General features: G+C 43.7%; 2 protein-coding genes across 5 annotated transcripts in view; one reads left to right on the top strand and one right to left on the bottom strand.

Moving 5' to 3' along the window:
* B9D1 (B9 domain containing 1) overlaps window positions 1-14,539 on the bottom strand; it is a 154,299-nt gene that overhangs the window by 29,183 nt on the left and 110,577 nt on the right. Inside the window, exon 8 of one of the 2 annotated variants that reach the window (XR_011314733.1) lies at window positions 8,974-9,102. The exons of the other annotated variant lie outside the window; for it this stretch is intronic. The gene's annotated coding sequence lies outside the window, so the exon portion shown is untranslated. Of the gene's footprint in view, window positions 1-8,973; window positions 9,103-14,539 lie in introns of those variants that run through there. 2 annotated transcript variants of the gene reach the window in all.
* EPN2 (epsin 2) overlaps window positions 1-14,539 on the top strand; it is a 50,277-nt gene that overhangs the window by 25,215 nt on the left and 10,523 nt on the right. For all 3 annotated transcript variants that reach the window (XM_069734648.1, XM_069734649.1, XM_069734650.1), the window contains 5 exons: window positions 913-1,025; window positions 1,131-1,223; window positions 1,755-1,917; window positions 8,671-8,844; window positions 8,991-9,086. In XM_069734648.1, coding sequence (XP_069590749.1) covers window positions 913-1,025; window positions 1,131-1,223; window positions 1,755-1,917; window positions 8,671-8,844; window positions 8,991-9,086 — 639 coding nt within the window. The remainder of the gene's footprint in view (window positions 1-912; window positions 1,026-1,130; window positions 1,224-1,754; window positions 1,918-8,670; window positions 8,845-8,990; window positions 9,087-14,539) is intronic.

The following is a 14,539-nucleotide window of genomic DNA, read 5'->3' as shown; positions in this document are numbered from 1 at the left end:
GTCAGGATATTGATTTCGAGGGGTTGTCCATCGGGGGAAAAAATGGACAAAGTGCTCAGAGTAGTAAAAAAATAAAATAAACGATATTCAGCAATTCCCCCCGGTGGTCCCATTCCATCGTTTACTGGGTTCCTACTGGTCTCTATGTGTTGGTCTCGTCTCGTCACTGCTCAGCCAATCACTTTCTGGATCTAGGGCCCGCCTCAGCTACTGATTGGCTATCCAGCATTTCCTGTCTGTTAAAGCAGGCAAAGGAAATGAATAAATGTGGATTTTTTTTTTATTAACCCACTCTGCTATAGTGTCTCGAATGTAATGATGTCTTGTATGTTATTCAAATGACCGCTGCAGCCAATCACTGGCCCCATTGATAGCGTTTGTATATATGGCATGTGAGCACTGAGGCCAGTGATTGGTTGCGTAAATGACAAACTGGACATCATCATTTTATTGGGGGCTCCCGAAGCTTCGGTGCTGAAATGATGGCCGATTCCAGGGGTACGTAATACCTATTTCTTCATTTACCCTAATACTGTTCCCTAGTCTTTGGCCACTTTTGAAAAATTCCAATCAACCCTTTAAATTTCAAAAATCTTAAATCTATAAAATCTTAAATTTCTTTTTGATTTTTTTTTTTTTTTTTAAACTTATTTCATCTCGTTTTCACCATTCACATCCAGAGCTGCATTCACAATTCTGCTAGTTAAACAGATAACAGTTTAGCCCCACCCTCTGTCACGTGTCATGTGACCCAACAGCTGACTGTCCGTTGAGCTCCCATGATGCACTGCAGGCTGGTTAGCGGAAACCAGCTAACTTGCGAATTTAGCTTTTGGTGTGTATGGAGAGAAAAAAAAATAAAAATTATGGGAAAGTGACAAAAGTGTAATTATTATTTATTTTTTTTCTCAGCTACCTCCCCTCGAGTCTCTTCAGAGCTAGAACAGGCTCGGCCCCAAACGAGCGGAGAGGAGGAGCTGCAATTACAACTGGCGCTCGCCATGAGCAGAGAGGTGGCCGAACAGGTGAGCCACTAGCATTACATTAATTTGCACCACATGTCCCAGCAGGCCCAGCTTCGAAAGCATTTATATACCCAGGTAATGAAATTGCATTGTGTATTTACAAAGGAGGAGCGCATCCGGCGAGGAGACGACTTACGACTTCAGATGGCATTGGAGGAAAGCAGGAAGGACACGATCAAAGTCCCGAAAAAGAAAGGGGTAAGATGATCAACACCCGACTCCCCCTCTGAGTTATTCAGAATTCGGCAGTGGACTGCTCAGGTCTGCTGTACATGTATAGGTGCCGCGCGCAGTGTCGGACTGGGTTGGCAAAGGCCCACCAGTACCATTGATTCTTGGAACCCGCTGGCTACGTGCTAAAATAACCCAACCCTAGTATGCAAATTTACTTTTCCTTCTATCCGATATTAATTTACCTAGCTTGTTTTTTTCTGAAAATTGTGAATCAAGTGTGATAGCACTGCTCATTAGCACTCCTTTCACAGGTACGGCCTACCTGAGGATTCTCCGGTTCAACCGTGGGCCAGTCCGAGCCTGGCAACACGTCACCGGTATCACACACGTTATTTCCAAAAATCCTGCGCAATATGGTCCATGGGATGGGGGGTTAGATACTCCGCTTTCTACCACTGTACAAATTGGCTTTAAGGCACATAGAAAATGATCAGCATCGTGTCTTTGTTGTTGTTTTGTTTTTTTTTAATTAGTAATTTTGCTTTAAATTGGCAGCAACAGCATACTACATTGTTGGACCTCATGGACGCTTTGCCTGCAGGTGCCCCAACCTCGCAAAAGTCAGAACCTTGGGCAGCAGCATCAGCGAGTAAACAGCAAGACCCCTGGGGGAAATCAGCCACCCCCTCTGCTGGAATCGATCCCTGGAAGTCTTTCGGTATGTCCTCATTGTTTTTAATGTATTTTTTTTTCTGAAAACTACTATAATACTGCTCCTTTTAAACAGGGAGAAGCAGAGAGTCAGTTTACGCCATATAAATATATATTTTATTAACATCAGCTTTACAAAAACATCCAAAATATATGAAATGACACATGAAAGGATACAGTGGAGACATATAGGTCTCAATAGTGATGACCCAGGGTTCAGAAACAAGAGAGGCCAAAGGCAAAGCAGGACAAAAAGTCATATGTCCAAATACTGTGGAAGAGGACCTGTGATCTAGATATACATTATCGCAATGAAATTGCCATTAGTTGTCATGTAGCAACATGTTATCCTTAAGGAAAAATAATCTATTGTGCAAACAGGCAAATAAAGTGCAAGTGCATCGGGTAAATCAGTCACAGTTCCTATTTAGGCATATTGCTCAAATAATAAGAATAATAATAATGCTCAAAGTAAGGACATGGATAGTAAGTATTATTGGCAGTACTTACCGACACTGCCAACGTACAGATTGGGTACGTCGCTTCTTCAGGGGGCTGCTCCTATGTACAATAATATAACTATTATAATACTGCCCCTATGTACAAGAATATAACTACAGTAATACTGCCCCTATGTACAAGAATATAACTACTATAATACTGCCTGCTATGTACAAGAATATAACTACTATAATACTGCTCCTATGTACAAGAATATAACTACTATAATACTGCTCCTATGTACAAGAATATAACTACTGTAATACTGCCCCTATGTACAAGAATATAACTACTATAATACTGCTCCTATGTACAAGAATATAACTATAGTAATACTGCCCCTATGTACATGAATATAACTACTATAATACTGCCCCTATGTACAAGAATATAACTACTATAATACTGCCTGCTATGTACAAGAATATAACTACTATAATACTGCTCCTATGTACAAGAATATAACTACTATAATACTGCCCCTATGTACAAGAATATAACTACTATAATACTGCTCCTATGTACAAGAATATAACTACTATAATACTGCACCTATGTACAAGAATATAACTACTATAATACTGCCCCTATGTACAAGAATATAACTACTATAATACTGCCGCTATGTACAAGAATATAACTACTATAATACTGCCCCTATGTACAAGAATATAACTACTATAATACTGCTCCTATGTACAAGAATATAACTACTATAATACTGCTCCTATGTACAAGAATATAACTACTATAATACTGCCGCTATGTACAAGAATATAACTACTATAATACTGCCCCTATGTACAAGAATATAACTACTATAATACTGCTCCTATGTACAAGAATATAACTACTATAATACTGCCCCTATGTACAAGAATATAACTACTATAATACTGCCCCTATGTACAAGAATATCTATATATATATATATATATATAATTGTCTAAGGGTTTTTCCGTCTGTCTGTCTGTCTGTCCTGGAAATCCCGCGTCTCTGATTGGTCGAGGCCGCCAGGGCACTGCATGGCGACGATGATGTCATAAAGGTTGCCTCGACCAATCAGCGACGGGCACAGTCTGCCGCGAATTCTGGAATCATCATTGTCCATATACTACGGGGACATGCATATTCTAGAATACCGGATGCGTTAGAATCGGGCCACAATAATAATAATAATAATTTTTATTTATATAGCGCCAACATATTCCGCAGCGCTTTACAAATTATAGAGGGGACTTGTACAGACAATAGACATTACAGCATAACAGAAATACAGTTCAAAACAGATACCAGGAGGAGTGAGGGCCCTGCTCGCAAGCTACAAACTATGAGGAAAAGGGGAGACACGAGAGGTGGATGGTAACAATTGCTTTAGTTATTCGGACCGGCCATAGTGTAAGGCTCAGGTGTTCATGTAAAGCTGCATGAACCAGTTACCTGCCTAAGTATGTAACAGTACAGACACAGAGGGCTATTAACTGTATAAAGTGAATGAGAACATGATGCGAGGAACCTGGTTTTTTTTAATTTTTTTTATATAAATAGGCCACACAGGGATTGTTAGGTTAATGCATTGAGGCGGTAGGCCAGTCTGAACAAGTGAGTTTTTAGGGCACGCTTAAAACTGTGGGGATTGGGGATTAATCGTATTAACCTAGGTAGTGCATTCCAAAGAATCGGCGCAGCACGTGTAAAGTCTTGGAGACGGGAGTGGGAGGTTCTGATTATTGAGGATGCTAACCTGAGGTCATTAGCGGAGCGGAGGGCATGGGTAGGGTGGTAGACTGAGACCAGAGAGGAGATGTAGGGTGGTGCAGAGCCATGGAGTGCTTTGTGGATGAGGGTAGTAGTTTTGAACTGGATTCTGGAGTGGATGGGTAGCCAGTGTAATGACTGGCACAAGGTAGAGGCATCGGTGTAACGGTTGGTGAGGAATATGATCCTGGCAGCAGCATTCAGGACAGATTGGAGCGGGGAAAGTTTGGTAAGAGGGAGGCCGATTAGTAGAGAGTTACAATAGTCCAGACGAGAATGAATAAGTGAAACAGTAAGAGTTTTTGCAGAGTCGAAAGTAAGAAAAGGGCGAATTCTAGAAATTTGAGATGCAGGTAAGAAGAGCGAGCCAGTGATCGAATCTGGGGGGTGAATGAAAGGTCAGAATCAAGGATGACCCCAAGGCAGCGGGCATGTTGCTTTGGAGTAATGGTGGAACCGCACACGGAGATGGCAATGTCAGGCAAAGGTAGGTTAGTAGAGGGAGAGAACACGAGGAGTTCAGTTTTTGACAGGTTTAGTTTCAGATAGAGGGAGGACATGATGTTAGAGACAGCGGTAAGACAATCTAACACAATCTAGTCTATATATATAATTGTCTAAGGGTTTGTCCATCTGTCTGTCCTGGAAATCCCGCGTCTCCAATTAGCGACGGGCACAGCGACGATGATGTCATAAAGGACGTAGACATCCCGCGTCTCTGATTGGTCGAGGCCGCTAGGCCTCGACCAATCAGCAATGTGCACGGTGACGATGATGTCATAAAGGTTGCCTCGACCAATCAGTGACGGGCACAACGACGATGATGTCATAATGGTTGCCATGGTGACAATGTCATAAAGGTTGCCTCGACCAATCAGCGACGGGCACAGTCTGCCACGAATTCTGGAATCATCATTGTCCATATACTACGAGGACATGCATATTCTAGAATACCCGATGCGTTAGAATCGGGCCACAATCTAGTAACTACTATAATACTGCTCCTATGTACAAGAATATAACTACTATAATACTGCTCCTATGTACAAGAATATAACTACTATAATACTGCCCCCTATGTACAAGAATATAACTACTATAATACTGCCCCCTATGTACAAGAATATAACTACTATAATGCTGCCCCCTATGTACAAGAATATAACTACTACAATACTGCCCCCTATATACAAGAATATAACTACTATAATACTGCCCCTATGCACAAGAATATAACTACTATAATACTGCCCCTATATACAAGAATATAACTACTATAATACTGCTCCTATGTACAAGAATATAACTACTATAATACTGCCCCTGTGTACAAGAACATAACTACTATAATACTGCCCCTATATACAAGAATATAACTACTATAATACTGCCCCTATGCACAAGAATATAACTACTATAATACTGCCCCTATATACAAGAATATAACCACTATAATACTGCTCCTATGTACAAGAATATAACTACTACAATACTGCTCCTATGTACAAGAATATAACTACTACAATACTGCTCCTTATGTACCATATAGCTACTATAATACTGCCCCTGTATACAAGAATATAACTACTATAGTACTGCTCCTATGTACAAGACTATAGCTACTACAATACTACCCCCTATGTACAAGAATATAACTACTATAATACTGCTTCCTATGCACAAGAATGTAACTACTATAATACTGCCCCTATATACAAGAATATAACTACTATAATACTGCCCCTATGTACAGGAATATAACTACTATAATACTGCTCCTATGTACAAGAATATAACTACTATAATACTGCCCCTATGTACAAGAATATAACTACTATAATACCGCTCCTATGTACAAGAATATAACTACTATAATACTGCCCCTATGTACAAGAATATAACTACTATAATACTGCCCCTATGTACAAGAATATAACTACTATAATACTGCTCCTATGTACAAGAATATAACTACTATAATACTGCTCCCTATGTACAAGAATATAACTGCTATAATACTGCTTCCTATGTACAAGAATATAACTACTATAATACTGCCCCTATGTACAAGAATATAACTACTATAATACTGCCCCCATGTACAAGAATATAACTACTATAATGCTGCCCCCTATGTACAAGAATATAACTACTATAATACTGCTTCCTATGTACAAGAATATAACTACTATAATACTGTCCCTATGTACAAGAATATAACTACTATAATACTGCCCCCTATGTACAAGAATATAACTACTATAATACTGCCCCTATGTACAAGAATATACAGTGGGGCAAAAAAGTATTTAGTCAGTCAGCAATAGTGCAAGTTCCACCACTTAAAAAGATGAGAGGCGTCTGTAATTTACATCATAGGTAGACCTCAACTATGGGAGACAAACTGAGAAAAAAAAATCCAGAAAATCACATTGTCTGTTTTTTTAACAATTTATTTGCATATTATGGTGGAAAATAAGTATTTGGTCAGAAACAAACAATCAAGATTTCTGGCTCTCACAGACCTGTAACTTCTTCTTTAAGAGTCTCCTCTTTCCTCCACTCATTACCTGTAGTAATGAGACCTGTTTAAACTTGTTATCAGTATAAAAAGACACCTGTGCACACCCTCAAACAGTCTGACTCCAAACTCCACTATGGTGAAGACCAAAGAGCTGTCAAAGGACACCAGAAACAAAATTGTATCCCTGCACCAGGCTGGGAAGACTGAATCTGCAATAGCCAACCAGCTTGGAGTGAAGAAATTAACAGTGGGAGCAATAATTAGAAAATGGAAGACATACAAGACCACTGATAATCTCCCTCGATCTGGGGCTCCACGCAAAATCCCACCCCGTGGGGTCAGAATGATCACAAGAACGGTGAGCAAAAATCCCAGAACCACGCGGGGGGACCTAGTGAATGAACTGCAGAGAGCTGGGACCAATGTAACAAGGCCTACCATAAGTAACACACTACGCCACTATGGACTCAGATCCTGCAGTGCCAGACGTGTCCCACTGCTTAAGCCAGTACATGTCCGGGCCCGTCTGAAGTTTGCTAGAGAGCATTTGGATGATCCAGAGGAGTTTGGGGAGAATGTCCTATGGTCTGATGAAACCAAACTGGAACTGTTTGGTAGAAACACAACTTGTCGTGTTTGGAGGAAAAAGAATACTGAGTTGCATCCATCAAACACCATACCTACTATAAAGCATGGTGGTGAAAACATCATGCTTTGGGGCTGTTTCTCTGCAAAGGGGCCAGGACGACTGATCCGGGTACATGAAAGAATGAATGGGGCCATGTATCGTGAGATTTTGAGTGCAAACCTCCTTCCATCAGCAAGGGCATTGAAGATGAAACGTGGCTGGGTCTTTCAACATAACAATGATCCAAAGCACACCGCCAGGGCAACGAAGGAGTGGGTTCGTAAGAAGCATTTCAAGGTCCTGGAGTGGCCTAGCCAGTCTCCAGATCTCAACCCTATAGAAAACCTTTGGAGGGAGTTGAAAGTCCGTGTTGCCAAGCGAAAAGCCAAAAACATCACTGCTCTAGAGGAGATCTGCATGGAGGAATGGGCCAACATACCAACAACAGTATGTGGCAACCTTGTGAAGACTTACAGAAAACGTTTGACCTCTGTCATTGCCAACAAAGGATATATTACAAAGTATTGAGATGAAATTTTGTTTCTGACCAAATACTTATTTTCCACCATAATATGCAAATAAAATGTTAAAAAAACAGACAATGTGATTTTCTGGATTTTTTTTTCTCAGTTTGTCTCCCATAGTTGAGGTCTACCTATGATGTAAATTACAGACGCCTCTCATCTTTTTAAGTGGTGGAACTTGCACTATTGCTGACTGACTAAATACTTTTTTGCCCCACTGTAACTACTATAATACTGCCCCTATGTACAAGAATATAACTACTATAATACTGCCCCCTATATACAAGAATATAACTACTATAATACTGCCCTTATTGTGCCTGTACTATATTTACTACTGGGGCAGATAAGGCGGGTGCAGGGTAATGGGTTAGCTTGCTTTTTGTCCTTGCACCTGCCCCTTCGGCCCCGTGCTCGGCACATACACAGGAGCTCAGTGTTGGAGTCGGCGTGACATGACATCATTCATTTGGAAAGTTTCTTGGCAATTCTGACACATTCCTCCATGTAAGGTCACAATGTAGCAGAAGAATAATCTCTTGCTGGAATGTGGAGGAGGCCTGGGTCCAGGACAGGCACAAGTGTCTGAACATATGTCTGAGCTACCTTAAATAATAAAAGCCCACATTGTACGGTTTAGTAATATTCCCGTAACCGGACAGCAGATATCCTATTACTAAACTGTAACACAATTCTTCAATAATCGGGACCCTCCTGCCCCGACAAAGGAAACACCGAAACATGTAGTGTCACAATTTTAGATTAATAAATTTATTTTTTTATGACTGATATTTATCTTATTGTCTGTGACACTTATTTATGTAGCAGGTACAAAACCCTCCGCCAACAGCGATCCTTGGGGACCAAGTTCAGCTCCTACAACGAAGTCTCTTCCAAAAAGCCAGGACCCCTGGGCACCTCCACAGGCAGCGGGAACAGCTAATTCCACAGCGGACCCTTGGGGACCTGCTCCAGGGGTCAAGACAAGTAAAGGCACAGGTAGAGAAAGCTCAAGTCTTTGAAAGGGCTGTGTGGTGTATTTCCATTCTCTGACAGCAAGCAGTGGTCTTGAAAGCTGTCTTTTGACTGTTTCACTATTTTCTTTCCATTAATCCCTTTAAATTAACCTTGTTTTTTGCCAATAGGAAGTTCCTCCTTTGACCCCTTCAGCAATTTAAATGGGACGGCAAAAGACGATTTCTCAGAGTTCGACAACCTGCGATCCTCCGCCAAAGTATCAGGTGAGAACCGTGTAGTCTAAAAAAGAAAAAAAAAGAGCTGGTTTTGTAGTTCGATACCCAAAAATGTTTGATAGGCAGTGGGATTAGCGCTGACAGATATTGGCTGGTGTGGGTCATTGTACAGGAGGAGGAGATGAGCTGTGACATCACCTATTGTGAATGGTGGATCCTGTGTTATCTACTGTATATAGAGGTGGTATCAGTCATTGTACAGGAGGAGGAGGTGAGCTGTGACATCACTTATTGTGAATGGTGGATCCTGTTATCTACTGTATATAGAGGTGTTATCAGTCATTGTACAGGAGGAGGAGGTGAGCTGTGATATCATCTATTGTGAATGGTGGATCCTGTGTTATCTACTGTATATAGAGGTGTTATCAGTCATTGTACAGGAGGAGGAGGTGAGCTGTGATATCACCTATTGTGAATGATGGATCCTGTGTTATCTACTGTATATAGAGGTGTTATCAGTCATTGTACAGGAGGAGGAGGTGAGCTGTGACATCATCTATTGTGAATGGTGGATCCTGTGTTATCTACTGTATATAGAGGTGTTATCAGTCATTGTACAGCAGGAGGAGGTGAGCTGTGACATCATCTATTGTGAATGGTGGATCCTGTGTTATATACTGTATATAGAGGTGTTATCAGTCATTGTACAGGAGGAGGAGGTGAGCTGTGATATCACCTATTGTGAATGATGGATCCTGTGTTATGTACTGTATATAGAGGTGCTATCTGTCATTGTACAGGAGGAGGTGAGCTGTGATATCACCTATTGTGAATGGTGGACCCTGTGTTAATGTACTTTATACAGTGGCATGTAAAAGTTTGGGCACCCTTGGTGAAGCACATTGATGATGAAATGATCTCTGAAAGGCCGAAAGTGAAGATGACACGTTTCCTTTGTATTTTAGGCAAAAAAATATATATATTTTTTTTTTACATTTTTTTTTTTACATTTTAAAAATTACAGAAATGAAAATGAGAAGATGCAAAAGCTTGGGCACTATTGGAGATTTGTGTTCTCATAACTTTGACCAAGATTTCATACCATAATTAGCCTGTTAGGGTTATGGCTTGTTCACTATCATCCTTAGGAAAGGCCAGGTAATTGAAATTTTCCAGCTTTATAAAAATAAAGCCTCCTCTTCTAAGCAGCTGCCTAGCCCTCTGAAAATGAATTGATGGAGACCCTCAAAGCAGGAGAAGGCTATAAGAAGATAGCAAAGCATTTTCAAGTTGCCCTTTCCTCACTTCGAAATGTAATTAAGAAATGGCCATTACCAGGAACAGTGGAGGTCAAGATAAGGTCTAGAAAACAAAGCAAAATTTCAGTGAAAGCTGCTAGAGAGGCAAATCAGAACTCCCCCTTGACTGCAATAGACCTTCAGAAAGATTTAGCAGACTCTGAAGTTGAGGTACATTGTTCTACTGTTCAGAGACACCTGCACAAATATGGCCTTCATGGAAGAGTCATCAAAAGAAAACCTCTCCTGCATCCTCACCATAAAATTCAGCATCAAAAGTATTGCAGAATAACATCTAAACTAACCTGGTGCATTTTGGAAACAAGTCCTGTGGAGCGATGAGGGTAAAATAGAATTCTTTGTCCACAATGATCAAAAGGTATGTGTGGAGAAAAGAGGGCCAAGAATTTCAGGAAAAGAACATGTCGCCAACCATTAAGCATGGGGGTGGATCAATCATGCTTTGGCGGTGTGTTGCAGCCAATGGCACAGGGAACATTTCACGGGTAGAGGGAAAAATGGATTCAATGAAAATTCAACAAATTCTTGATGCAAACATAGCACCATCTGTAAAAAAGCTGAAGTTAAAAAGAGGATGGTATCACAGGGTTACCGCGCCAGGAGCCAGAAGACCGCAGCGTGTGATTTCTCCTACTCCTGCACTGATTAGAAGCACATCATCTTCTTATTAAGTCTCAGCTGTGTGCTGTTAGCCACTCCCATCTCATATTAAAGATGGGCCCTGGCTAGTACTCATTGTCAGAGTTACCTTATGCTGCATGGCTGGAGGTTGTTGTTGGTGGATTTATCTGTGACTGATGCTAGGTATTGAGTTTGTGATAATTCCCTTTCTTCTCCTACATTGGTTCAATCCCATCATCCACTCCCCGATGCATTCCTCTGTTGTCTATGTGTGAGTATATTTGGTATTTTTAGTTAACCCTGTTCGTATTAGGCTTCTTTCACACTTCTGTCGGTACGGGTCCGTCACAATGCATCGGGCCGACGTACCGCCGGACGTTGTGAATTTTTTGCACGACGTGGGCAGCGGCTACAGTTTTTCTACGCATCTGCTGCCCATTCTGCAGTCCGGGGAGGAGGGGGCGGAGTTTCTGCTGCGCATGTGCGGTCGAAAATGGCGGACGCGACGGACAAAAAACCGTTACATTGAACTTTTTTTGTGACAACGGTCCGCCAAAACACGACGGATCCGTCGCACAACGGACGCGACGTTTGGCAATCCGTCGCTAATACAAGTTTATGGGCAAAAACGCATCCTGCGAGCACATTTGCAGGATCCGTTTTTTGCCCTAAACGACGGATTGCAAAAAACGCTAGTGTGAAAGTAGCCTTACTTTGTTAGTTTGGTTGCTGTATTACGGTACACTATTACTCCACTCTTTCCTGGGTGTGGAAAGTGTACTGACTGAGATTCAGGAGGTAAGGCAAGGTGCGTGCCCTGGCATCTTCACCATCAGAAGCAAAACAGGATGCAGGGCGAGCTAGGTCGCCTTTAGCGTTAGGGACAGGGAAGGAGCCCCTGATCGCGGGACACCCCGCAACAGAGTTGTAACAGATGGTTTCTACAAATGGATAATGATCCTAAACACATGAGAAAATCCACAACCTCAAAAGGCGCAAGCTGAAGGTTTTACAATGGCCCTCACAGTCCCCTAATCTGAACATCATTGAAAATCTGTGGTTATACCTTAAAATAGCAGAGGATAAAAGATGACTCAGGAATCTCACAGAACTGGAGGAATTCTCCAAGGAAGAATGGATGAAAATCCCTCAAACAAGAAGCGCAAGACTCTTGTCTGGCTACAAAAAGTGTTCACAAACTGTGATACTTGCAAAAGAGGGTGCTACAAACTTTTGCATCTGCTCATTTTTATTTTTGTAATTTTTAAAATGCAAAAGATGAAAATATACTGTATATTTTTATTTTATTGCCTAAAATACAAAGGAAGTGTGTCATCTTTAACTTTAGGCCTTTTAGAGATCATTTCATTTTCACCTTCTAAACTTTGCACAATAACAGTAATTTTGACCAGGGGTGCCCAAACTTTTGCATAACACTGTATAGAGGCGTTAGCTGCTATTTCTAATATCAATATCCTGTAGCTTTAATCAGTCAATATTTTGCATACCACTATGGTAAGCCCTGTCTATAGTCCTTTTTCCTCCTGTGGCGGCACTATAGTCGGACGTCGTGCATGCGGCATTGTGGTGTCTCCTTCTGAGTGTGGCACTATGGTCGGGCCTCCTGCATGCAGCACTGTGGTCGGTCCTCCTGCGTGTAGCGCTGTGGTCAGTCCTCCTGTGTGTGGCACTGTGGCTGGTCCTGCTGCATGAGGCACTATTGTCGGTCCTACTGCACGCAGCACTATGGTCAGTCCTCCTACATGCGGCACTATGGTCAGTCCTCCTACGTGCGGCACAATGGTCAGTCCTCCTACGTGCGGCATTATGGTCAGTCCTCCTACGTGCGGCACTATGGTCAGTCCTCCTGCGTGCGGCACTGTGGTCGGTCCTTCTGCCGTGCGGCACTATGGTCGGTCCTCCTAGGTGCGGCACTATGGTCAGTCCTCCTACGTGCGGCACTATGGTCAGTCCTCCTACACGCGGCACTATGGTCAGTCCTCCTGCGTGCGGCACTATGGTCAGTCCTCTTGCGTGCTGCACTATGGTCGGCCCTCGTGCATGCAGCACTATGGCCAGTCCTCCTAGGTGCGGCACTATGGTCAGTCCTCCTACGTGCGGCACTATGGTCAGTCCTCCTGCGTGCGGCACTGTGGTCGGTCCTTCTGCCGTGCGGCACTATGGTCGGTCCTCCTACGTGTGGCACTATGGCTGGTCCCCTTGTGTGTGGCACTATGATTGGTCCTCTTGCGTGTGGCACTATGGTCGCTCTTCCTGCGTGTGGCACTATGGTCGGTCCTCCTGTGTGCAGCACTATAATCGTCCTCTTGCGTGCTGCACTATGGTTGGTCCTCCTGAGTGTGGCACTATGGTTGGTCCTCCTGCCTGCGGCACTATGGTCGGTCTTCCTGCGTGCGGCACTATGATCGGTCCTCCTGTGTGCGGCACCATGGCTGGTCCCCTTGCGTGCTGCACTATGGTTGGTCCTCCTGAGTGTGGCACTATGGTTGGTCCTCCTGCCTGCGGCACTATGGTCGGTCTTCCTGCGTGCGGCATTATGATCGGTCCTCTTGTGTGCGGCACCATGGCTGGTCCCCTTGCGTGCTGCACTATGGTTGGTCCTCCTGAGTGTGGCACTATGGTTGGTCCTCCTGCCTGCGGCACTATGGTCGGTCTTCCTGCGTGCGGCACTATGATCAGTCCTACTGTGTGCGGCACCATGGCTGGTCCCCTTGTGTGCTGCACTATGGTTGGTCCTCCTGAGTGTGGCACTATGGTTGGTCTTCCTGCCTGCGGCACTATGGTCGGTCTTCCTGCGTGCGGCACTATGATCGGTCCTACTGTGTGCGGCACTATGGCTGGTCCCCTTGCGTGCTGCACTATGGTTGGTCCTCCTGAGTGTGGCACTATGGTTGGTCTTCCTGCGTGCGGCACTATGGCCGGTCTTCCTGTGTGCGGCACCATGGCAGGTCCCCTTGCGTGCGGCACTATGGTCGGTCCTCTTGTGTCCGGCACTATGGTTGGTCCTCCTGAGTGTGGCACTATGGTTGGTCTTCCTGCCTGCGGCACTATGGTCGGTCTTCCTGCGTGCGGCACTATGGCCGGTCTTCCTGTGTGCTGCAGTATGGTTGGTCCTCCTGAGTGTGGCACTATAGTTGGTCCTCCTGCCTGCGGCACTATGGTCGGTCTTCCTGCGTGCGGCACTATGATCGGTCCTCCTGTGTGTGGCACCATGGCTGGTCCCCTTGCGTGCTGCACTATGGTTGGTCCTCCTGAGTGTGGCACTATGGTTGGTCCTCCTGCCTGCGGCACTATGGTCGGTCTTCCTGCGTGCGGCACTATGATCGGTCCTCCTGTGTGCGGCACCATGGCTGGTCCCCTTGCGTGCTGCACTATGGTTGGTCCTCCTGAGTGTGGCACTATGGTCGGTCATCCTGCGTGCGGCACTATGATCGGTCCTCCTGTGTGCGGCACCATGGCTGGTCCCCTTGCGTGCTGCACTATGGTTGGTCCTCCTGAGTGTGGCACTATGGTTGGTCTTCCTGCCTGCGGCACTATGGT

The sequence above is a fragment of the Ranitomeya imitator genome, chromosome 7, assembly GCF_032444005.1.
Source record: "Ranitomeya imitator isolate aRanImi1 chromosome 7, aRanImi1.pri, whole genome shotgun sequence".
NCBI lineage: Eukaryota > Metazoa > Chordata > Amphibia > Anura > Dendrobatidae > Ranitomeya > Ranitomeya imitator.
The sequence above is the reverse complement of the archived record's forward strand: the minus strand, read 5'-3'. Positions and strand labels throughout refer to the sequence as shown.